Raw genomic sequence first — 26,591 nt, 5'->3', positions numbered from 1 at the left:
GAAATCAAGAGAAGGAAGCTCAACCAATAGCTACCCAGGCACCCCCAGACTTTTGCAATTTTAACTGAGAATTTTACATAATTATATTTTCTCCTCTTTCTTATCACTTATATTTGCTTTTATTGTTTTAATAGATGACCTAGAGTTTGCAGTATACATTTACAACTAAATAAAAAAATCCTTTTTTTTAAGATTTTATTTATTTGACAGATAGAGATCACAAGTAGGCAGAGAGGCAGGCAGAGAGAGCGCGAGAGAGAGAGGAGGAAGCAGGCTTCCCGCTGAGCAGAGAGCCCAACATGGGGCTCGATCCCAGGACCCCGTAATCATGACCTGAGCCAAAGGCAGAGGCTTTAACCCACTGAGCCACCCAGGCGCCCCTTAAGTCCACTTTCAAATACTATATCACTTCATGGGTAATATGAGTAACTTAAAATAATCGTAATTTCTCCCTCCCATCCTTTGTTTCATTGCTGTCATTCATTTCACTTTTTCATAAGCATATCTACACACACACACACACACACACGCACACACATACACAGACACATAAATGCATACATAATCAAATACAGTGTTGGTATTATTGTTCTGAAAAAACTGATATGCTAGATCAATTACAATTTTTAAAAAAGCACTGTAAAAAAAGCACTATAAAAATTCATATTCAATGGTGAAGGACAAAATGCTTTTCCTTTAAGATCAGAAACAACGTCAGCATGTCTACCCTCACCACTACTATTCAACACTGAAGTTTTTAGCCAGCATAAAGCAATAAAAGGAGATAAAAGGCATACAAATTGGAAAGAAAGAAAACTGCCCCTATATGCAGATGACTTGATGTTCTATGTAGAAAATCCCAAAGAATCTACAAAAAGAAAAAAAATACTAGAATAAGAGAGTTCCGCAACATGGTAGAATATAATATAAACACACTCAAAAAATACATTTCTATGTATTAGTAGAGAACACATGAAAACTGAATATAAATTTTACAATCATTCATTAAAAAAGTATAAGTAAAATAAATATTCCTATTATATCTTCACTTATTTCTTTTCTGATACTTCCTTCCTTTATGTAGATCTGAGTTTCTGACCTCTATCATTTTCCTCTCTAAAGAACTACTTTTAACATTCCTTGCAAGTCAGATCTACTGGGAACAAATTCTTTCATTTTTTGTTTGTCTTTATTTCTCCTTCTCTCTTGAAGGGTAAAGAATTCTAGGCTGGTAGCGTTTTTCTCAACACTTTTTTTTTTTTATTTTAAAGAAATAGAGTATGAGGGTGCCTGGGAGGCTCAGTGGGTTAGGCCTCTGCCTTCAGCTCAGGTCCTGATCTCAGGGTCCTGGGATTGAGTCCCGCACTGGGCTCTCTGCTCAGTGGGGGAGCTGCTTCCCCCGACACTCTGCCTACTTGTGATCTCTGTCAAATAAATAAAATCTTAAAAAAAAAAAAAAAAAGAAAGAAAGAAAAGAAAAGAGAGTGTGAGCGGGGGCAGGGGTGGGGGCAGAGGGAGAGAATCTTAAGCAAGCACCATGCCTAGCACAGAGCCCAAAGTGGGACTCGATTTCATGCACCTGAGATCATGACCTGAGACGAAATCAAGAGTCGGACACTTAACTGAGTCACTCAGGTAGCCCTTTTCTCAACACTTTAAACATTTCATTCTACCTGCTCTTGCTTCCGTGGTTTCTGAGGAAAACTGGGATGTAGTTCTTATCTTCGCTCCTCTGTAGGTAAGGTTTTCCTTACCTTTCCTTAAGGTTTTCCTCCTGTTTCAGGATTTTCTATCTTTGATTTTCTAGTTTGAAAAATTATGTCTAGGTGTAGTTTTTTTGCCATGGAAGGTTTTTGTCTCGTTGTTGTTTTGACATTTATCCTCCTTAGTATTTTGAGCTTCCTGGATCTGTGATTTGCCGTCTGACATTAATTTGGGCAATTCTCAGTCATTATTGTTTCAAATATTTATTTTATTTCTTTTTCTTCTGGTATCCCCATGATATGAATGTTTTAAGTCTGGGCTGCTCTAACAAAATGCAAAAGATTGGGTGTGGCTTATAAACAACAATTTATTTCTCACATTTCTGGAGGGTGGAAGTCCAGGATGATGGCACTAGATTTTATATCTGGTAAGGGCTTCTGGGTTCATAGATGGCCACCTTTTGGCCATTTTCTCAAATGGTAAAAGGGGCTGGGGAGCTCTGTGGGGCCTCTTTCATAAGGGCACAAATCCCAATTATGAGGGCTCTGCCCTTATGACCTAATCATCTCCCAAAAAACTCCCCCAGCTAATACCATCACATTAGGAATTAAAATTTCAACATATGAATTTGGGGTAACACAAACATTTTCAGACCATAGCAATGTATATCACAACTTTTGTAGTTGTTCCATGGTTCTTAGAAACTGTTTTCTCTAATGTTTTTTTCTCTTTACTTTTCACTTCTATAGGTTCCTATTGAGATACCCTCAAGCTCAGAGATTCTTTCATCAGCCATGTCCGGTCTACTGGCAAGCCCATCAAAGACATTTTTCATTTCTGCTAGTGTTTCTGATCTCTAGTGTTAGAATTTCCATCTCTCTTGTTCTTATACTGCTGTCTACTTTAGTCATTAGAGCTATGATCATATTAATCATAGTTGTTTTAAATTCCTGTTCAAATAATTCCAACATCCCTGTCATAGGTGACTCTAATTCTGATGCTTGGTTTTTCTCTTCAAACTGTGCTTTTGGGGCATCTAGGTGGACTCAGTAAGTGTCCAACTCTTGATCTCAGCTCAGGTCTTGATCCCAGGGTCATGAGTTCAAGCCCCACAATGGGCTCCATGCTGGACAGGGAGCCTACTTGAAAGAACAAAACCCAAAAAACTGTGCTTTTTGTCTTTTGGTAGGTCTTAGAATTTTTTCTTGATAGGTCGGCAAGGCACTGCTATAAATAGGCCTTTAGTAATGTGGTAGCAAGGTGTGGAAGGAGGAGAAACATACTAGAGTCCAATGACTGAATTTCAGTCTTTTAGTGAGCCTATGCCTGTGGAATATGAACTTCACAAGTGCTTCTCAGCTCTTCACTCATCACCCCTCTTAGGTGGGAAAGGATGGCTTCAGTGGGCTGGAATTTGGCATTTCCCTTCTCCTACATGGAAGTCTAGAGCTGGCTAGAGTTGGATTATTTCCCTTCCCCGGGGTCAGTTGGGCTCTGGCTAACTAGTTTCTCCTGATGGCAGACCACCACCTTGCTAAGAACAGAATGCTCTGCAGTATTTTTAAATAGTTCCCTTGCCCCCCACCAGAAGCATGAGGGGATTTTTCTCAATACTCAGCTTAAGAGGGACACCTGGGTGGCTCAGTCAGTTAAGCGGCTGCCTTAGGCTCAGGTCGTGATCCCAGGGTCCTGGGATGGAGTCCCACACTGGGCTCCTTTCTCAGCAGGGAGCCTGATTCTCTCTCTGCCTCTGCCTGCCACTCTGTCTGTGTGTGTGTGCACTCTCTCTCTCTCTCTCTCTCTCTCTGACAAATATATAAGTAAAACTTTAAAAAAAAAAATACTCAGCTTAAGAACCTGATAGATATCCAGGAGGCAGAACTCACAAAACTGGCAGGGGGTGGGGGGAACCTCAATGAGTGAGTCCCCTTGGAGCTTTTAACTCTCAGAGTGGTCAAAAGGGAGTCTCCAGCAATTCATCTAAGGCCCAGGTTTCCCTACTCCAGGACTGGTTTCCACAAATGTGTCTGCTCCTGTAAGTTGTGATTCTCTGTATTCAACTTTTGGTCTCTCCAATTTTCCAGGCTCTTATAAACTCAATTCTCTTATAAATCTAAGAATTACTGATTTATCGGTTTGTTTAGCTTTTTACTTGTTAGGACAAAGTAGTGAGTCCCAAGCTTCTTAGAAGCCATACTGGAAATTTCTGTACATTTTTTGATGAAATTATTTAATTTTTATTGCTGAGTTGTAAAAGTTCCCTACATATTCTGGATACAAATTCCCTTATCTGATATATGACTTGCGAATATTGTCTCCCATTCTGTGCGTTCTTTTTACTTTCTTGATGGTGTCCTTTGCAACACAAAAGGTTTTCATGTTGGTAAGTCCAACTTATTTATTGTTTTCTTTAATTCCTTGTGCTTGGGTGTCATATCTAAGAAATGATCATGATTTCGGATAATGTTTTCTTCTAAAAATTTATAGTTTTAGTTATTATATTTAGGTCATTGGTCCATTTTGAGTTACTTTTTGCATATGATATGAGGTAGGGATCGACTTCATTCTTTTGCATGTGGCTAACTAGTTGTCTCAGCATCATTTGTTGAGAAGACCATTCATTCCCCATGTGCACCTGATTCTTCACATTGGCTCTTTTCTAAGATGGTACAATATCCTTGTTTTCCACATCATTTTCTTGAGTGTTCCCATAGCTCTATAAACTTTGCTGAAAGAACCTCAGAAAAGACAATAAACAAATAAGAACATAAACAAGCAAACAAATAAATAAGGCCCCAAAGCTGTCTGTGAAGTTTGAGAACATTTATTCCTTTACTCAAATCTCACTTAAGTACTCCTGTTCTAAATGTGCAGGTCCAGGGCTAGGCAGGGGATGCAAAGATGAACCAAACTTTTTTCTTGCCCTTGAGAAGACAGATAAAAAATAAAATAATTAGGCTGCTTGGGGCACCTAAGTGGCTCAGTGGGTTAAAGCCTCTGCCTTCGGCTCGGGTCATGATCTCAGGGTCCTGTGTTCAAGCCCCACATCGGGCTCTCTGCTCAGCAGGGAGCCTGCTTCCCCCTTCCCTCTCTGCCTGCCTCTCTGCCTACTTGTCATCTTTGTCTGTCAGATAAATAAATAAAATCTTAAAAAAAATAATAATAATTAGGCTGCTTTAAAAGTATGAACTTATTCAGCCCAGGGAGCACAACTGTTTCCTCTTACAGAAGGCACGGATGAGATATAAAGGAGAAAAATGACTCACTGAAGATCACAGTTGAAATAGTGATAGAGAAAGGGTCACAGAACTTATGGGAGAAATCAAAGACAGGGCTTACGGCCTCAAATGACCAAATCAATGACTAGTCACAAAGTCCTCCTAGAGTCACATTATGATTTTCATGGGGCCCAGGTACTTCCGCCTTTGTGGGCCTCTTTCGCCATTAAAAAAAATATAGATATATATATAGATATATATGTGTGTGTGTATATATATATAATATAAATATAAAATATATTAATAAAAAATAGAAGTATATTTTTTATTTTTTAAAATTATTTTTACTAACATATATTATTTGCCCCAGAGGTACAGATCTGTGAATCGTCAGGCTTACACACTTCACAGCACTCACCATATCACAAACCCTCCCCAATGTCCATAACCCAACACAGTGCTCACTACTGGAGCAATACAAAGAAGATTAGCATGGCCGCTTTGCAAGGGTGACAGGCAAAAATGTATTTTATGACTACACTGCTACAAAGATGTATAATCCAAGCTGGACTGTAGTCACTTTTTAATTCTTAAAGGAAATTAAGATATTTTTGTGGGTCCCTTGGGACTGTACCTACTGTGCCTAATGGATAAGTCAGCCATAGGTCTTGCTGTCTCCCCACAGCTATGGACCAAGTGTTCTCTCCCCAGCTGCCAAATCACTTTGCTCTACTGCTTCTAGACTCTCTTCTCTCCTGGGTCTATCTGATCAAGCAGCATGAGGTTTAAGCTCATGCTACATCTCACTGCCTAAATCCACAATAAAAAGCAGCCTCACTCTAATCATACGAGCACTATAAAGTCATCAGAAAATCACTTGACAATAATATATATTCTGTGTTCAAGAATACTCTGTGTTCAGTAATATATATTCTGTGTTCAAGGTTTAGATATATTCATGAATGATCACACCCCCAAAAAAGAAACAGACATATCATTGACCTGCAAACACCAAAGGCATGGGGAGCATGCACCTGGCATCTTGAAAGTACCCAATAAATATGTTTGCTAATTCAATCACAAGACAAGCATAAAGCAAAGTATATTTTCTTATAAAACTTAACTTTGAATAAGCAGAAAATAAACATGTAAATAAACATATATTTATATATATATGACATAAATTCTGGTAGTATTATGAAGGAAAATAAAACATGGTAAGAGAAGAAAGTTCAAAGGGAGACTGTTTTATTGCTATAGACACTCATTTCCCCTAAAGGCTTCCAACAACAGGAGAACATGCTGGGTTAGACAGCCAATAAAACCCCATGTAGTATGACTTATTTCTTTGGGTTTTATCTCATTCCCACTTTTCACCCCAAGAAATGGGTTTAGGGCAACAACTACCCTTCTCAGTGAAAAGAAGAGCAGTTGAAGAGAAGAGCTAGTAATCTAGCATACCTATTTAATTGCTATGTGTCAATAAACAGGGAACTTCCTCTGTGCCTCAATTTCCCCATATACAAAATGAGGGGGTTGGCTTAGGTGATTTTCAAGGTGCTTTAAAACTAAAATGGTATAATAATTCACACCAAATCTGTTTAACTCCAAAGCTTTGGAGTCAGCTGTAATACTCTGGCTTTCCAAACTGCCACAGTTTCCTTATTTACCACAGAACTAAAAACAAAATACCTTCGGTAAGGTAAGGTGTGAATTAACAGGATGCTACCAGATTAAATCTATCAAACTTTACTAAGTGACTACCGTGGCATGCATCAGGAGTATCCATCAGTCAGAGGATGGCCTCTTGTCCTGGCTTCAAGTACCTGCTAACCATAAAGGGCCCTAAACTCTGGAATGCCATCCACTAGGGCCAACTGGCATTTCAGAGGTCCCAGCTGATCCTTCCAAGTTAGAAACTGATCAACCATGTAGCTACAGACTTCATTCTTTCACAAAAATTAGAGACAAATAAACCCAACCTTTGCGCTTGAGGTATTCATAGTTGGTGAGGGGCAGGGGAGGGGAAAAGACAGGACACAACAGAGTATTAAAGATAAAATAGTATGACAGGGATAACAACCATTGACATTTAAACAAAACACTACCTAAGCCCAGAAAAAGGAGAGATTAGCCATCTCCTAGACCTGGTAGGAATAAAGCAAACCAGGCTGGCTGCCTCCTCTATCCTGTGGGAACAGATGCTCTGGTTCGCTAGGTGGTTAGGATAACAAGTACAAAAGTTCAAAGGCTCTCCATATTTGTAGCTCTCCATTCTCCTCTCATTCACATTCTTCTTCAACTCTGCAGCCCTGCCGACAATTCAAGGCCAATAAATCAAAGTGCAACCACTTCACTTAAAAAAAAAAAAAAAAAAAAAAGACCTCATGAATCAGCTGGGAATCATGCAGACGTTGAATCTGTTCAGCCAAACTGTAAGGCCTGATACAGACAGCACACTTGGAGCAGGGAAGTGAAAGTGGATGTTGGTGGTAACAACTGCTGTGGCTGCTGTCTGCCCATCACCCCCACCTCTCTACCATCACCAGAAAGCCAGGCCAGCTGAGTTGGGAAGGCCAGCTCATCCTCCAGGTCAGCTGAGTTGGGAAGCTGTTTAATGAAAAATCTCAAATATATTAAAAGAAGAAGGGATAGTTTAATGACTTCTCTCCCATTCAACAATTATCAAATTTGGGGGCACCTACCATTCTTTGGTTCTTCAATTCCTTTCCCCTGAAATTCCTACTTCTCAGACTAGCTTCTTCCCCACTGGCCCTCCGCTCACTTTTTCCTACATGCCCTCCACCCTCCCATGTACTCTATACCATTCCTTTAGGATGGTATTGGACCCAATCCAGATGCCACCTCTTCCAGAAACCCTTCCAGAGCAAAACTGTCCTTTCTATGGACTCCTAGAGCCTTTATATTCTGGACTATTCATCTGCTTGTCACATTTCCCACCTATGGAATCGCCCTTGAATTTTTCATTGCCATACCTCAGACTTTATCCCTTACTCTCTCCCAGACTACTGCAGTGACCTCCAAGGTGATCTCCCTGAATCTAATCACGCTAGAACAGATGCACACCTAATAGCAGCCAGAGGATCTTTCTCAGATACACAATTGACCGCATCAGCCCTCTACTTAGACTTTGATACCTTTCTATTACCTTTGGATTAAAGCCCAAACTTATTTGTATGACACACAAGGTACTTCATAATCTAGTCCAACCAGCTACTTATCTCACCACTCTCCACCAAATGGCTTATACTCCAGCCACACTGAACCACCTGAACCACCTACCATTCTAACATATTCTTTCCTTTTATCGCTCAGCGCTTTGGCTGGCGCCATCTTCTCTCCCTAGAATTCTTTCCTCACCTTCACTGTCTAGTTCATCTCTATTTGCTCTTGAAGATGCAGCTCAAATATCACCTCCTTCATTATATATTTTCCACTGTTATTCATTCACACATTCATTCAACAACTGTGAGATGAACATATGCTAAGTTCCAGACCGGAGATACAATGATAAATAAATAACAGCTCTCACTCTCAAGATGCTTAGAGTCTATCAGATGTTCTCGGGTAGAGTGATTCCCTTCCTCTTCTGCAGAAATTTGCAATTTATACATATCTCCAAGGTCACATTAGTTTTTAAATTTGTTTCAGAGTCTGTTTCCATAACTTGACTCTAAGCATCTTGAGATCAAGGATATTTTCTTTTTATTAAAGCTTTGTTGGGTGCCTGGGTGGCTCAGTGGGTTAAGCCTCTGCCTTCAGCTCAGGTCATGATCTCAGGGTCCTGGGATCAAGACCTACATCGGGCTCTCTGCTCAGCGAGGAGCCTGCTTCTCACCACCACCCCCCTGCCGCCACCTGCCTCTCTCCCTACTTATGATCTCTCTCTCAGTCAAATAAATAAATAAAATCTTAAAAATAATAAAAAAATGCTTTGCTGAGGTATAGTATCTATTTTGTGGACAATTAAATGATTGTTCATATATTTACAGGGTGGTGCAACCATCTTACTTTAGATAATTTCCATCACTTTAGAAACAAACCTCATGCTCATCTATCAACTCCCCATTCACATTCCCAGACCTAATCAACCATAAATCTACTTTATATCTCTATATATTTGCCTTTTCTGGACCTTTTATATAAATGAAATCGTACAAAATTCAGTTTTTTTGACTGGCTTCTTTCAGACAACATGTTTTTTCAAGGAGCATCCATGTTCTAGCATATATCAGTACTTCACTCTTTTTTTTTTCTTGCCAAATAGTATTCCACTGTGTAGATACAGGTTTTATTTATTCATTTACTGGTGGATAGACATTTGTGTTATTTCTACTTTGAGGCTATAATGAAATTATTGCTATAACATCTGTATATAAACTCTTGTGTGGACACATGTTTTTATTTCTCAAGTATGTATCTTAGGAGTGGAATTACTGGGTCATCTAGTACCTCTATTGTTAATCTTTTGAGAAACCACCAAATTTCCCACAGCAGCTACATCACGATGGATTTCCACTACCAGGGCATGAGGGTTCCAATTTCTCCACCTCCTTCGCAACACTTGTTATTATAATATCATAGTAGGTATGAAGTGAGTGGTATCTCATTGTGGTTTTTATTTGCATTTCTCTGATCGTTAATAATGTTTAACATCTTTTCATGCATTTAATGGCCATTTGTATATTTTCTTGGGAGAAGAGTCAATTCAGATCATTTGTCCAATTTCTATTGGGTTATTTATCTTTTATTGAGTTGTAAGAGTTCTTTATATATTCTGAATGCAAATCCTCATCAGATATATGATTTGCAAATATTTTCTCCATTTAGCAATCTTTCTGGATGTGGACTGGGTCTGAGAATCATCTGAATCTTACTCACCTTTATGTTTCAAAGAACTAGACTGGGGGTGCCAGGGTGGCTCAGTTGGTTGAGTGGTTGAGCATCTGACTCTTGATTTCGGCTCAGGTCCTGATCTCAGAGTCATGGGACTGAGCCTCACGTCAGGCTCTGCACTCTGTGAAGTCTGCCTGGGATTCTCTCTCTCTCCCTCTGCCCCACCCCTACTTGCACGTACACTGTCTCTCATAAATAAATAAATAAAACCTTAAAAAACCAAACAAAGAACTAGTCTATAATCTGGTACACTGTATATGTTCAGTGTTAGATGTATGTTACTTAATGTTAATAGCTTTGATGACAAGGAATGGGTCTTACTCATTCAGCATCCCCCTCATACTTGACACCTAGCACTACACACAAAGCACATGCTTTGGAAATACACAGAGACTGTGTAATTCTCCCCTGAGCAAACAGTGGAGATGATGTCAAATAAAATGGCCAAACAGAATTTTTCACATTTCCTCTTTCCCCTCTTAAAACTTCTACCTTGGTCCCTCCTGTTTCAATACCTGATACTGTCAACAATGGTGCTGCCAATTAGTCAAGTTAAAGCAAAACAAATCCAAAAACCTGAAAGTCAAGCTTGATTATTTCCCTTATACCTAATATCCAATCCACCAGCAAGTCCTGTAGGCTCCTGTTCAAAACATACTCTAAATTCATCCACTTTTCCTCATCATCTCTGCTATCACACCCCTAACACTATCATCTCTCACCTGAACTACTGCAAGTCTCCTAACTGCTCTCCTTGAATGTCTGTCTACAATTCATTCTCCTCAAAGTATCCAGAAAGATCTTTTTTAAATGGAAACCAGCAGGGGAGCCTGCCCGTCTCAGCCGGTCAAGTGCCTTCAGCTCAGGTCAGTATCTCATGGTCTTAAGATCCAGCCCCGCCTCGGGTTCTGCTTGGGATTCTCTTCCTCTCCCTCTCTCTGCTCCTCCCCCATGCTTTCTCAGGTGCCCTAAATAAATCTTCAAAAAAAGATGCAAACCAGCTCACCTCACTCCCATCTTTCAAACTACTCAAAATCTTTTCATTGTATTCTCAGTAAAATTCAATGTGTTTAGCAGCATCTATGAGGCCTTACATATCTGACTCTGCCATACTCCCTAACCTCACTGGTATTTTTCCCTTTTATTCAGACGATGATTCAGACACACTGGCTCTCACTTTGGTCCCAAAACATGCCTAACATTCCATGACTTGTACTTCTCCCTCCACTTGACACATGTCTGCTTCCAAATCTTCAAACTGCTAGGTCTTCCTCATTGAGGTGTTGGTTCAAATGTCACCTCATAGGCTTTCCATAACCTCTCCTAGTTGTTCTCTATCACATCACCCTACTTTTCTCAGAGGACCTGTCACCATTTGGAGTCACCTCTTTTTGTTATCTGCATGTCCCCATTAGAAAGTAAACTTCACAAGAGCAAGGACCTTGGTTGTCTTGTTCATTGCAGAGTTACCAGGACCTAGAAAAATGCCTGTCATATTGAAGGTACAAGTATTTCAAGAAGGAAAGACTGAATGAACAATACAGACGACATATTTAATAAATGTTTGATGAATGTGTGAGTGAATGAATAAGGGAGGTGAATGGAAAGCACAAAAAAATAACTGGAAGCACTGCTATTTAGTATTTTTATAGCTGCTCACTTTTCTCCACCTTCACTGCCTTTACTTTTGCTCAGATCCTCATTATCTCCTAGCTACTTAAGTACCCCCAACTAATTTCTTCTTTCCCCAATCTGATCCCTCCAAAAATAACCTCTACATTTCCATCAGACTTGATCATTCTGAGACATAGATCTGAACATGCTACAAGCCCAAGCTTCTCAGCATGTTCTATAGCATGTTGTTATAAACGCTTCTCCAACCTTAACACTCACCGTTATTCCCCTACATTTAGCCTATACTTCAGTTATACAGAAATTCTTTCAGCTCCCAGAATATTCCATGTTGCAAATCTTTGCATATGTTTGCAATTTGCTGGACTGCTCTTTCCTACTCACAGACTCCATCTATTGAACTCAAATTTTATTAAGAACAAACTCAAGCATCTTCTCTGTAAAGTCTTTAATGATTCCCCTAAGCAGAGTTAATCACTCCCTTCTTGGGTCACCATGGTGTATACCACTTACACTATACCACAATTATTTGTTTCCATGTCTTGTCTGCCCCTACATGACTATCAGCCCCTGAGAGCAGGAACCAGGTCTTCATCTTTGTGTCCCCTGCACAGTATTTGGCATATATAAGCACTCAATAATTGATGACAGAAGGAATGAATAAACCCATCTTAACTCCTCAGTGGGCATTCAAAATCAACCTTAAGTTGCCCCCAACCTGTGTTTCTAGATCTAGTACTTAGCCCTCACCTACTTGATGATCTCCAAATACACCCTTCTTTTTCACATTTACTTAGGGGCCTTTATTCCTGCTGTTGTCTCTCTAGTGATATTTAAACCATCCATTAAGGTCCAGCTCAGAGGGCTCCCTCTCCATGAAGTCTTCCTTAACCAAATCAATGAGAAGGGATTTACTTCCCCAATAGTACTTTGTTTTGTCTAATAAGGTAATTAGGACCTCAGATTTTATAAGTATAGTCAATATCTTTCCAACTGGATTACATGTCCTAATTTCTAACAGAACTGTAAGTTCCTTAAAAGACAGAAACATGATCTAGCATCTTTTCTCTCAACCCAATTGCTTAACGCAGTGCCTTGCCCAAAGCAAGCAGTTATCAACAAATGTTTTAGTAGTGAAGAATAATATATTTCAGGATCAGAGAGTCCATGCCTCCATTCTTCCACATATGTGATTTTACTTACCTTGGTGTAAATTGGCCTCCTATTCATATGGTAAACTTTTACCCTTCTTTAAGAATCAGCCCAATGTCATATCCTCTCCAACTCTCCCAAATACACTTACACGCTCCATCCATGTACCCGTGGAACCTTGTATATAACTACTCATTATACTATATTGTCATTCTTACTTGATGGGTTCCTCCCCAACTAGATCATGAACTCTTATGGAGCAGAGATAGTCTCATTATCCATCCATGAATTTCCAAGACCAATCAATATCTGGCATAATTTCAATGCTCAATAAAGATGTGGTGAACTTTGAAAATAGTGACTCCCTGTTATAGAGTACTCCAGCAATAGAGATCATGGAGTCCTACAGCCAAGTTCAAATCCTACCTCCACTTACAACCTAGGCAATCTTGAATAAATTAAAATTACTTAGCTGGGTCTCTGTTTTTTTTCTTTTTTCATCTAGAAAATGAGCATAATAATAGCATTAAAACAGAAAAGAATAATGTCATGTAAAATGCTTACTATAGTGCCTGGTACACAGCATGCACTAAAAAGGTTAGCTATTGTTATCATTAGAGCAAAAGAAAAAAACTGTTTCTGCAGGGTGCTAACTGACAGACTCAAGAAGAGATTAGGCTCAATCCTATGGACAATGTGGAGTAAAATGTCCCTGGAGTCCTCTTAAGTAACAGATACATTAAGTTATTGAGAACACCCTACTGGGGAAGGAGAAGAAAGGGAACACAAACCTTGGTAGGCTTAAGCTTATGCTCTCCGTCTTGGGTTCCGTGTTGTCCCCACCACCACTTCGTCTTTCCCCACTGTTTTCTTCCTAGTTGCCCGGGGCCAAAAACCTCATGGCCATAACTCAGCATTCCCTTGAGAAAGCTGCACTGTACAGAGAACTAATGAGTTTATGTTTACCTACAGATTTCCCTCTGAGGAGCCAAAAAAGAACAAGCAAATTCAAGAGGGGAAAACACAAAGAAATAAAATGGAGATAAGGCAGGATGGCAGATGGATTATCTTGGGTTGGCTTTCATGGAGTACCTTTCAAGACAAACAGCCCCATGTAGGTTTGAGCCTACACATCCCAGAGGCATCCTCTGGCAGTGCCTGTGCTTGCATGTGCTTCCATGGGCCAACAAGGCAAAGAAGCAGGATCTAGGAAAAGGAATGAGTACTAAAAAGTTGAAGCTACAGAAATAAGAATTCTAGCCCAATTTGAAGAAAACTGCAACAGAGGTATTCAAAGAGGGAATAGACTGACCACGGGGGAAAAGCTCCCTATCATTAGAGGGGTTTAAATATAGACTGGGAGTGATCACTTGCTGGGGATGTTTGACTTGAGTGAAGGACTAGATTTAAGATTCAAGTGCAATAAACATTTGAATATCTACTCTATGCTAGCCACTATGAGAGACCAGGTGCTAGGAACACAGATTAAAAATGATATGGTTGTCCCCTCTAGGAATTCACTGCCTAATCAGGGAGATGAACAATATAAAATGGTAAAAGTTGACAGAAATCTATATAGGGTACTACTATGGGGCAGAGAGCAAGTCCTTAGATTCTCTGCCAATGACTGACTGGTAAGGAGCAATACATTATTATTTACAAACGAAAATGCTTCATAAGCAGTTCAAAAGCAAATGCTATCAGGTGATACTGTGTTACTTCTAAAACAGACAGTTAAGCATGTCAGGTAACCTTTGCTATTGAGTCATTATTTCCCTCATCCTGAGCACAACTAATACCTATGAGAATTCATATTTATGATACCTTTTTTTTTTTTTTAAGTAGGCTCCAAGCCTAGTGTGAAGCCCAACATGGGGCTTGAACTTATTACCCTGAGATCAAGAGTCAGATGCTTAACTGACTGAAGCCACCCAGGCAACCCCATCATATACGCAATAAATATACTGTTGTCTGCTATGTGCCAAGCACTCGGTAAACAAAGAAAGACAATCGCTGCATTCAAGGAGTTAGAACATTTCTCTTCATCCTTTCCTCCTCTCTCTCCTCTATCTCCCTTTATTGACCAGATGACACCTTAAATTCCTTCTGGAAGTAGATGAGTTATTAAAATATAAGCTTAATCAAAAAGTGACTAGCAAAAAGCAAGAGTAAGCTGGGGATAGGAGTTGTAATGGGAAACACTGTCTGCAGACAGGGTATCTGCCAAAGTATGAGATTCTGAGTATATTCTGAAGTCAGGCCTTTTCTGTCCACAACTTCCCTATCACCATTTTTTCCTTCTCTCAACTTAATATTATTACCACAAATTATTTTTTTTAAGATTTTTTATTTACTTATTTGACAGAGATGACAAGTAGGCAGAGAGGCAGGCAGAGAGGGAAGGGGGAAGCAGGCTCCCTGCTGAGCAGAGAGCCCAATGTGGGGCTTGATCCCAGGACACTGAGATCATGACCCGAGCCGAAGGTAGAGGCTTTAACCCACTGAGCCACCCAGGCGCCCCTATTGTCACAAATTATTAACAATAATTAGACATTCATTCATTCAGTCAGTCATTAGTATATACCTGATAGGAACTGTAGGGAACACAGGCAGAGTAAAATACTAGGATCCAGGACTTGCAAAGCTGCAAGAGATCTCTAAAATATCCTCTAAGTCCAAACATGTCATTTCACAGATGGAGAAGTGAGGCAGAGAGGTTGAAATCTTTCATGAATTCAGTCTTCAAGCATTTATTGAATCATACTCTTTGCCAGGCACCAGTTATATGAGGATGGATAGGGCTTTCAAGGAGAACCGAATCTCACGGGAGATAGACAAATGCATGACCCCAGTCAAATTACCTCTGTAAATGAAGTCACATACTTACACAGAAATGTCCAGTGTAGGACAATATAAAAGAACACAGTACTCACACTGCCCAGCGTGGTTAAGAGCAGAGGAACTGGAGTTGTTTTGGATTTGAACCCCAGCTCTGCTACTTATCCAGTTGTATAACATTGGGCAACTTACTTAAATTCTCTATACCTCAGTTTCTGCATCTGTAGAATGGAGATAACCATAACAGTACCTATTGTAAGGTTTTGGTATTAAGTTAGATAATGCATATAAAACACTCGGCACAGGACCTGGCACAGACTAAGTATTCTTATCTTATTTCAACTTCAGCACTTACCTGCTGAGCCCCGGTCTCAGAATCCTCCTCAACACAGCCTTCCAAGCATCTACTATCATTTGGCTGTCTCTGAGATAAAACAAATAGGCTATTCCTAGTCTAGAACCCAGGTGTATTGTTTATTACTGGTTTTCCCCCATCACACTATGCTAGTTCTCATTTTATATGCCTTAAAATAACCCAAAGAAAAATGGTCAGATATCCCAGATTAAACATCAGTCATACACACCTTAATCCCTCAGTAAAACCTTGGCTTCGGCCAAATATCTCTAGAGAGGAAAACCCCTGGAAACAAGGAACATTTATCAAATGTCTATAGGGAGAGACCCACAGGAGGAAAAACAAAAACAAAAACAAAACAAAGCAGTGATTACTACTTTGAGGAAGCGAGGGATTTCTACAGCCTCCCTGTTAGGGGTTTACCAGTCAAGTTGGGAAGAGGAGATATGACATAACTGCCACTTCCTCCTTGATGTACCCACCACATCTATTGCCTAGCACAGCACCTGTGACATGTTTTTGTACTTATTTATCAGTCTTTCTCTTCTTATGCTAATCCATGAACTCCATGAAGGCAATTATCACACCTTCTCCATCTTGGTATCCTTAAGCATAGCTCTGTGCCTGGCACACAGAAGGTACTTCAAAAAAGGTTGATGAGTTTATAAATGAACACAGAGAAAACCATCAAAGGCAGGGAAAGAAGAAATCAGTATAGATCAGATTAGTTCTGGAAGTCAGGACAGCCTTGGGCTAGAACCTTAAGTACAGGCAGATTTAGAAACACAACAGAGGGAAAGGACAGGCATTCTAGGCAGACACCTAGGCACCAAAACCGACCTGGCAGTAACCAGAAACATGGTGCACAGTATGTTAGGACCAGAAAGAGTTTTAAACATGACTTAGTCCAATAGTTCAATTCTAATAGGGATGTTGTAAACAGTCAATCAAAAACAAAAACACACGTACTACTAAGCAGAGGAACTGGCACATCACAAACTTTCACTAACTGGTAGCTATTATTACTATTACTCAGAAATAATAATTATCCAACACTGAGTAGGAGCCTGTTGTCTGCCACACAGCATGCTGAGGGAAGGAACTACAACAATGAGCAAGACAGGTTTGGACTCTGCTCTCTCTTATAGCTAAGAATCTGGTGGGGAAGACAGACAAAATAATCCTTGATAGGCATGGGCTAGAGGAAGTACAGGAGGTGGGGGTGGAACTGAAGGAACAAAGAGTAGGGTCATCCAATCAGTGGACAGTAAAAGAGAGCTCCCTGATTATCAAAGTGTGTCTTGAGACACCTTGAGGGGTTCTGAGTCCCCTCACAGACCCCAAGGCTTCAAAGTGAGATTTTGCTTGAATAAAAAGTATTGTGGTAAATAAAGGTTTAAACACCACCAATCTAGTTCAATCTCCTCTTCTAACAAGAACAAAATAGGGCCCAAATGAGGTAAATTACACATCTGAGGCAGCAATACTTCAAGTTAGTTATAGACTGGGATACTTGCTTTGAACTTGAGCCAAAAACTACTCACTGATCTGCGTATCACATCATTCTGGCAGATGAACAAGCAATGGGAGTAGACGAATCCAGAATTCCTAGGTACTGGCCAGGCAGGCCGGCTGGCCCTGACTGGATGTTGACATGTTTTTTCTACCTTACATCCCAAGCCAGCTCTCGGTGCCAAAATGATGCCTCCAGTTCCTCTCTGAAGTTGGCCATTTACACGTTCCAGGAGGAATTCATGGCTCCAGGAGTGGGTCTGCTTCTGAGCCACCTATCTCATAACCATGATTTATCCCACTAATATCCCCCAGCACCATGTGGTTTGGCAAGTTGAGAGCAACAACTGAGTCTAACCAGTTATCACAGCCTATTTAATACCTAGCCTGAGCTGGCTAGACCCACTCTCATCTCCCTAAATACCACTAAGCTAATCACTCCTTCCATGGGGGTGAGGGTTGGGTGGGAAGGGTCCAGCAGAGTCAAATTATTAGTAAATTAAAGAACCTGTGTAGAAAAACTAATATTCCTTTGGTTAAACCTTTACACCTCTCAGGAATGAAAGGCTACTTCATGTTTTGGAGATGAAACTTACGGACATAAAGAAAGGGGCAGTTTACTTGCTTAGATGAGTTTGCAGTTTAGGCCTTTTTTTTTTTTTTTTTAAGATTTTATTTATTTATTTATTAGAGAGAATGAGAGCGAGAGCACAAAAATGGGGAGGGTCAGAGGGAGAAGCAGACTCCCCACCAAGCAGGGAGTCTGATGTGGGACTCGATCCCGAGCCTCCGGGATCATGACCTAAGCTGAAGGCAGTCGCCCAACCAACTGAGCCACCCAGGCGCCCTACAGTTTAGGTCTTTAAACTAAGGGGAAACAAATACTTTGGAATGTGGGGAAAAAATTGGGTTTAAATCTTAGCAATACCGCATAGTAGTTGTTAGATCCTTAGCATTCTCAACTTTCTGATCTGATCTTACTGAACCTCAACTTTCTTGATCATAAGCAGGGAATACTAATAAAATTACTGTCACAACTGTGAGACTCAAAATACTCTTTGGAATCACAGTCACTTACGAAATATACTGTATCAATTTTTACATGAAATCCTAAGACCATACAGTTTTAATTACCGATCCCCAGAGCATAAAAAACAGAGAAATGGAACCAAGGTGCTCCTTACAGTACGGGATAAGCTCAAGATAGCACAGACAGACCTGAGTTCGAATTTACACCTCCCAGCTCACATCTGTGGAATCCTACAAAAGTTACTCCAATCTCTTTAGTCTTACTCTCCTCCTGTATAAAATGCAATTAATACCACCTAACTCACAGGGCTGCTCTTAGTATTGAATGAGATAATGCAAGTAAAGGACTTTAAACACAGGCTGGTTAATGGTAAGGACTCAATAAACAGTAACCTTTTCCACCAGTAGATCATTTCCTAAACCCTCTTTTCCATACACTTCTGCAACACAAGAGAAGCACTTAGCACAGCCTCAATTACCTCAATTACTAGAGAAACATATAATGAAAAGATAAAAGAGGAAAGAAATGAACTGATGACTGCTATTCCAGATCACTTATCATACTAAAGATATGTGATATTGGAAAACATGGGTACAATATCCTGAAGAACAAAACCACAGCATGTGCAATCTTTCCAAAGAAGTGGCAAAGAGCACCAACTGCAGCTTAGTTAGGCTATCCATTACGGTTATCTGGGCCCCACAGGAGTCTCTCTACAAAACAGAAAGGGCTACAGGGAGACAACTCTGACTCCACATGCAAGTCACTACTTCTTTGTAAACCCAACCTTTATTTTTTCAGCTCAAAATCCATCTCTATCACAAAGATTTCACTGACTCTCCCTAGCAGACTCAAGTGCTTGCCCCACTGAATTTTTCACACACTTCCATTATAACAATTATCTAGCACTACAGAGCTATTTACATATCTTCCTTACACTAAGTTGGTAAAGATTCTGTCTTACCTTTTTTTTTTTTTTTAAAGATTTTATTTATTTATTTGACAGACAGAGATCACAAGCAGGCAGAGAGGCAGGCAGAGAGAGAGGAGGAAGCAGGCTCCCCACTGAGCGGAGACCCCCAATGCGGGGCTCGATCCCAGGACCCTGAGATCATGACCTGAGCCGAAGGCAGCGGCTTAACCCACTGAGCCACCCAGGCGCCCCCTGTCTTACCTTTGAATTGCCAGTGTATAACACATAGTAAACCTCCATCCTTACAAATTATAAGAATGGCTTTCACCTTTTTCTTTACTAGCTAAGGCTGCTAAGAAACAGCTGGGTAGGGCACCTGGGTGGCTCAGTGGGTTAAGCCGCTGCCTTCGGCTCAGGTCATGATCTCAGGGTCCTGGAATCGAGTCCCGCATCGGGCTCTCTGCTCGGCAGGGAGCCTGCTTCCTCCTCTCTCTCTCTGCCTACTTGTAATCTCTCTCTGTTAAATAAATAAATAAAATCTTAAAAAAAAAAAAAAGAAAGAAAGAAAAAAACAGCTGGGTAGACTCTAGTATTACATAAACTAAAGTCTGCCAGACCAGACCCCTGTTTTTTTTTCTTTGTTTAGGGCGAGGGCGTTTGAAGGGTAACTGGCTGTTCCTACTTCTCAGAGTTATCTCCTCAAACACACACACAAAAAAAACAGAAACAGTCCATATAGAATTTCCAGACCACGGATTATATTCTTTCTCAGTAAAAAATAAAAGAAGTTTCGGGGATGGATGCTAGTGGTTAAACATAAAGCTGACCTCCAGGCATGACACTCTAAGTCTATATCAAAACTTGGAAGTTCTTTTCTTACATTTTCTTTTCTCCTTTGCTAATTCTTTAGCTCTTTACCTCAACGAACCCTGATATATGTAACTGAAATTGCCTCTCTCAAATAATAACTCATAACTAACAAACTATATGTAATAACTTCAATACTGTATTTCCTTTTTCCAGGGCGCTTTGAAATGTATCTCACTGAATCACAGCCAACAGTAATCAAAGAAACTTAAAGCTGTAAGAGGCCTCGGAGGTCATTTCCACAACCACCCCATGACACCAAGTGGCATCTAAACACCTCTAATGGCTGGGAGCTATGGGTCTAAAATGGTTTTAAAAATCTCCCCCCATTCTAACCACCTGTCGGGTACTCAGTCTCCTGCCACCTTAATGATACCAATCAGGTAAAGCAAATCCACCAAGTCATCCCACGACAAAGCAACAGTCTTGACTTCTCAAGTCCACTTCTACTCCCTTTCTGAGCCTCTCCCCCAGACTTCCCCAATCACCCACCCCAAAGCCTCTAAGATTCTGATCCCTCAGAGATCCCCTGGATTCCATTCCTGACAATCAATCTCCTTCCTCCCATCCCTCTGTGCTGTCTATATTGTATCCTGTGAAAGGCCATAAACACCCCTTGTTCTGAATGTACCTTTGGCCTCAAAATCATCTCCCTCTACTTTCTCACCTTCTCTTCACTTCTCAGCGCTGTCCCTTCATTCCTTCCAAACTCAATGTGTCTTTCTTCCTAGTGACTCAAGGACCACTGGTAATTAAATACATCCGTTGTTAAATGCCTATTAAACAGGTAAAGGGGACATACATCCTTAAGGAGCTCATCCTCAAAGAACTCATACGTTTAGAAGGAGCCAGAACTAGAGAATCACTTATCCCATAAGACTCAGTTCCTCTGGGAACCCTTCCCTAGCCCAAACTAAATTGGTCCCCTCTTTGCAGAGCCATCATTAAACCTCTGATGCAGTGACTAGTCTTCCCTGTGTGTCTCCCATCACTAGGCTGTGGCCTCCTCAATGGAAGGCCCCTACGTCCCTAGCACTTAGCCCAGAACTCAGCGCAAAGATGATATGTAACGTTTGATAAATGAGTGAATGGATGAATTCCGGTATGTGATCATTCGTTCATCCATTCAGTGCCCAAAACTTTACTAAGTACACTAGGTACAAAGTCCTAGAGTGTATGGAAAAATAAAATAGTTCTTATATAAAAAATAATGCTATAATATTAGCAGATTAGCACTCTTCCCCGGTCCGCGTCCCCAACCCCCACGCCAAACCTAGACGCGACTCTCCCACAGCTAAAGCCCGGCCTTCCCTTACAGAAGTCCACGCCCCTCCGACTCAAGCTACCTCTCAGCCCTTCAGTCCTACCCTAGGACCCCCAAGTAATACCTCAAATCTTAATGCCCCCATCCTCTCTGGCTTCCTTCCCTATCCTCCATCTCCACCCTCGAGGTTACTGCAAGTCTTCTACCCCCATGTCCGCCTCCGACTCTCCGAGTCCAGGGTATCTCTGATTTCCCTCTCCGCGCACCCGCCCCCCATTTGGCTCCTTCCCTCTCAGGGTCCCGCCTCCCCTAGGACCCTACTCCCGATTCCTCTCCTCCCCTCCCTTCAGTTTCAGGGTAAGCCTCTTCCCTCCTTGACTCTGAACTCTTCTTACCTCATCTAGCTCCCGTTCCCCGGCTGCACCTCCTCCAACCTCCACCTCCACCACTGCCGCCATCTTCACAACTCTACCTCTCCCCCGTCCCCGTGCTAGCCAGCTGCTTCCGCCGCTCAAGTGATCCTAGCCAATAGGCGGCTCAAGCTCCAGCAGGAGGGCGGGGCATCAAGACAGGCGGAGCTCTGAGAGGGACTAAGAGACCATCTACCTGATACTCTTTAAAGGTCAGGGAGGGACGGTTTCCAGGCACTTCCAAGTTTGGCTGGAGGAGGGTTCTTGCGAAATGAGAAATTGGGCCTGTATTATTTATAGTGCAAATATTTCACCAATTCTCCCCTTTGGACAGCGAAAGAGAAGAGTCTCTAAACCGTCAACTTTCCCGACGCTCCCTCACTCTGAGCTCCAAGGAGTGAAGCGTGGAGGCTAAGGACTACATATCCCAGAACGTATTGAATCTGACCCGGAAGTTTAACTTCCGCGCTCAGATTTGTAGTGAGTGAAAATTTGCGTAAGATATTCATTTACAAATAGACATAAAATATACATAGCTACGCACGTATGTCTTCTTGCTTCGGTGGGCGTCATCTTTCAGAAACAGCGGCTTCCTGAGGCGACAGAACACATTCCGGGACTTGGGGTGGCGTAAGAGTCGTGCTCCAGGTCAGAAGGCGGAGGTCAGAGGGCCGGATTGGCGGGAGAATGGGTTTGTGGTCCAGGATCTGAGGCAGCGGTGGCTCTTCGAGGTCCATTGTCCCGGGTGAGGGGCTTTGCGGGGGTTGTTGATGGGGAGGGGAGTTGCCGAGAATGGGTGGCCGTCGAGGAATGTACAGAACAGCGCATTCTGAGGTGCGGGGGAAGCGGCTGTGCGGCTTAGCCTCCTGAACCTGAGAGAGGAGCCTTGCGGCACCTCCACCGCTCCCAATCTGCTGTTGCACTCTCACGCCTTAGGGTCGCTTTACAAATCTCCGTACTCTTTCCCACCACACATCGTGCGTACGCAGCCCCTATCTTTATCCCCGCCCATACACCTTATTCTCTCTGTGCTGCACCCCAACTTAAAGCTTCCTAACTCATTTCCACCCCCTTCTTACCGGTACATCTGGACCCAACACCATACAAACCTATGGCCCCTGCACACTTACCCCGTGGGCGGCCCAGCTGGATCATCGGGAGAATAGTGCTAGGATGACCAGTGGACTCACAGTGCAGTGCCTGTCAACTTTATTTTAGGACCAACAGGAAGTTACAGGGTAATATTTACATCTACAGGCATCTTATTTACTTAAAAGGGGAATTACTTTATTATGTGAAACAATACAGAGAATATAATAAATACCTTATAACCCAATCACCCCAAATTGACTACTGACATCATGATCTCTTTGCGTCCTCATTTTTAAAAAAGATAAAATAATACGGATAAAAGTTGAACTTACTTGAGTCTTCTACTCTCAGACCCATTATTCTCATCTTTCTCAGACACTATTATCACAGTTAGCTGGGTATTCTCCCAGTCCATTGAGAAAAATTCCGTGTATTAACAATGTAATTGTATTATTTCATTTTGTTTTTTGATGAAAATAAGTGCTATTTTCTATATCATTCTGTAACTTAATCTTTCACTATATTTTTTGAGAACTGTCTATGTTCATGTATATTTACATCTAATTCAATTCTTTTAGCTGTTAGGTAGTATTCTATTATATAATGTATATAGTATTTTACCATTCTATTTATCCATTCTCCAATTAATAGACATTAAAACTTTATGGTTTTTCTTGGGGCGCCTGGGTGGCTCAGTGGGTTAAAGCCTCTGCTCAGCAGGGAGCCTGCTTCCTCCTCTCTGTCTGCCTCTCTGCCTACTTGTGATCTCTGTCTGTCAAATAAATAAATAAATCTTAAAAAAAAAAAAAACTTGGGACGCCTGGGTGGCTCAGTTGGTTGAGCGGCTGCCTTCGGCTCAGGTCATGATCCCAGCGTCCTGGGATCGAGTCCCACATCGGGCTCCTTGCTTGGCAGGGAGCCTGCTTCTCCCTCTGCCTCTAGCCTGCCACTCTGTCTGCCTGTGCTTGCGCTCTGTATCTCTCTCTCTAACAAATAAATAAAAATCTTTAAAAAAAAAAAAAAAAAAAAACTTTATGGTTTTTCCTATAAGAAATACTGTATGTGTCTGTACACACTTGAATCCCTCTAGAACTGCACTGTTCAAATAAGTTAACTACAGGCCACACATAGGTGGCTATTCTTGGAATGTAGCTAGTTGGAATTAAGATGGGCTGGAAGTGTTTATGAGAGAGCCAGTTTCCCCATGTTATTGCCAACCCTTTACATTTTCAGACTTTTTAATTTTTTCTGGTCTTAGAAGAGAAGTACTTGCAATTTCCTTATTACCAGAAAGTATGAGGACTTTTTAAAAATATGGATTCTTGGTCATTCAAATCTTATGTAAATTGTATTTCTATCTTCTTTCCAGTTTTCTATTGGATTGTTTTTCCTTTTCTTACTGATTTATAATATTTAAAAATATATATTCTGAATACTATCCAAGTTTTTTATGTGTTGCAGATATCTTCTTCCAGTCAGTCATTTATATTTTCTATTTTAACCCTGTTTTTGTTACCTTAAGGTATTTTTCATGTTTCCATCTTTGATCACTTGATCACTTGAGTATAATTTTTTAAATATGTTATGAGGTAGGGATCTACTTTTATTTTTCTTCACAAGTGGACCAATTTTTTGAACACCACTTGTTACTTCATCTTTTTTTGACAGACTCATGATTCTGTTCTACTTATAGTCAACAGGATGCAAATTCACATTTATATGAGTCTGTTTCTGTAATCTGCTTGATCTGTCTTTTTAGAATTGTTGTAGGAATTTGTGGCCCTTTATTGGTTAATGAGTTTATCATGTCTGCCAGAAACTTCTGCTGAAATTCTGAATGGAATTATGTTGACTTAATAAAGTATTCTTTTCTACAATTTTTTTTAAAAGATTTTATTTATTTCTTTGGCAGAGACAGATCACAGGCAGAGAGGCAGGCAGAGAGAGGAGGAAGCAGGCTCCCTGCTGAGCAGAAAGCCAGATGCGGGGTTCGATCCTAGGACCCTGAGATCATGACCTGAGCAGAAGGCAGAGGCTTAACCCACTGAGCCACCCAGGTGCCCCTAAAGTATTCTTTTCAATGGTTCTTTATGCCTACTGTGTTTCAGCACCTCCCTGAGGTGTGAGAGATGATGAACATGACAAAAATCCACATCCTCAAAGTACTCACTACTTAGTGGGGAGAAAAACAGGGTAAACATGCATGCCATTGCAAAAAAAAAAAAAAACAAAGAACAACAGTATATACAAGTGCAACGAGGTTGAAGAGCACTTAATCTTGGAGAGCTGCAAGCAATTTGATAAATCATGATCTTCATGAAAGATTGTATATATCTTACTCATCGCTGTGTATCCAGTACCAATACAGTGCCTGGTACCTACTAGACACCCCCTAAATATTAACTAAATAAAATATCCAGGATTGACAGCTTCTGGGTCTCCAAGCCTAGGGTGTATTTTGGGGCTGGCCAAGTCAGTCCTCTGTCTGTTAATGATGAGAGATGGTAGAGTTTTCACATCAAATCACAAATGTATACTGGGAATTCCTCCAAAACAGAGACCATATCATTTATTTTTATATATCCAATGTATCCCCGTATGCAGAGAGTAGGAAAAATTGTTGATGTTCAGTGAGTTCCTTTAGTGGGAATAATCAACTCTTAATCTGAAGGCCTGGAGAGGTGACTCGGGACTCATCTTACCTTTTTCTCTCTTTAAAGCTATGGCACCATACTGAATATGACCTGTGAGGAGTGCTTGACCTTTGGATGACCTTCACTAACTATTACCACTGTCAAAGCAGTCTGCCCCACTGTGAGCACTCCATGACTGCTGGCTCACTGGAGCTCAGTGTTTATGGTCATTCATTCAGCAGACATTTGCTAATCTGTTTCTCCCTCTTACACTGAGGATACAGAAATGAATTAGACATGAAGTCTGTCCTCCAAGAGTTTACAGTCGATCAAGGGACATAAGGTATATACCCAGATAATTACAACACAGAATCAAGAGGATGGAACTATTGCTTGAGATGGTTGAGGTGGAGATGATATTTGAGCATCAAAGATGCATTCAATTTGACAAGTACAAAAGGGAAAGAGCATTCCAAACAAAGGCAATGGCATGAAGGATGTCTTCGAAATGGGGGTGAGGGGGAGAATTAGGGTTGAGGGACCAGGGAAGGAAATAAGAAGACCAAACATTATGGCCAAGAATTTATCAGGGGTCATGGACACATTCTCAGGAGCCAGATGGGTAAGGAACATGGATAAAAAGGGCAGGGTATAAATATTCGGAGAGAGATCCCACCTAAAGGCATTCAGATAACTCTAAAATACCTCTAGCCAAGGAATTGTTGAAGCTAAGTGATGGATGGGTAAGAGTCCACTATATTAACATGTGTTTTTGCATATATTTAAAATGTTCTGTAAAATTTTGGCAAACGACAAAGTACAAATATCCATAATGAACTTTCAATATTAAATAAAACAATGAGAGGTAAAACACTCTGATGAAAGGAATAGGAGCAGACGAAGTAGAAAATGTAGAGCTTTCCGGGGCGTCTGGGTGGCTCAGTGGGTTGGGCCGCTGCCTTCGGCTCAGGTCATGATCTCGGGGTCCTGAGATCGAGTCCCGCGTCGGGCTCTCGGCTCAGCAGGGAGCCTGCTTCCCTCTCTCTCTCTCTCT

General features: G+C 41.1%; 2 protein-coding genes across 6 annotated transcripts in view; one reads left to right on the top strand and one right to left on the bottom strand.

The window, feature by feature from the left end:
- The window catches only part of RNF121 (ring finger protein 121), an 89,544-nt gene extending 67,643 nt beyond the window's left edge, over nucleotides 1-21,901 (bottom strand). Inside the window, exons 1-2 of one of the 5 annotated variants that reach the window (XM_059409917.1) lie at nucleotides 21,798-21,881; nucleotides 20,806-20,914 (exon numbers count right to left, since the gene is read on the bottom strand). Coding sequence is in view for 2 of the 5 variants with exons in the window: in XM_059409932.1 (XP_059265915.1) it covers nucleotides 21,798-21,860 (63 nt within the window). In the remaining 3 variants the exon portion in view is untranslated. Of the gene's footprint in view, nucleotides 1-15,816; nucleotides 15,839-20,805; nucleotides 20,915-21,797 lie in introns of those variants that run through there. The other 4 variants (XM_059409924.1, XM_059409932.1, XM_059409912.1 and 1 more) reach the window with 4 other exon arrangements.
- A 366-nt stretch (nucleotides 21,902-22,267) lies between these two features.
- XNDC1N (XRCC1 N-terminal domain containing 1, N-terminal like) overlaps nucleotides 22,268-26,591 on the top strand; it is a 40,368-nt gene continuing 36,044 nt past the window's right edge. The window contains 1 exon segment of the mRNA XM_059409873.1: nucleotides 22,268-22,460. The gene's annotated coding sequence lies outside the window, so the exon portion shown is untranslated.

The sequence above is a fragment of the Mustela nigripes genome, chromosome 1, assembly GCF_022355385.1.
Source record: "Mustela nigripes isolate SB6536 chromosome 1, MUSNIG.SB6536, whole genome shotgun sequence".
Classification (NCBI taxonomy): domain Eukaryota; kingdom Metazoa; phylum Chordata; class Mammalia; order Carnivora; family Mustelidae; genus Mustela; species Mustela nigripes.
This window is presented reverse-complemented; position numbering and strand designations above follow the sequence as displayed.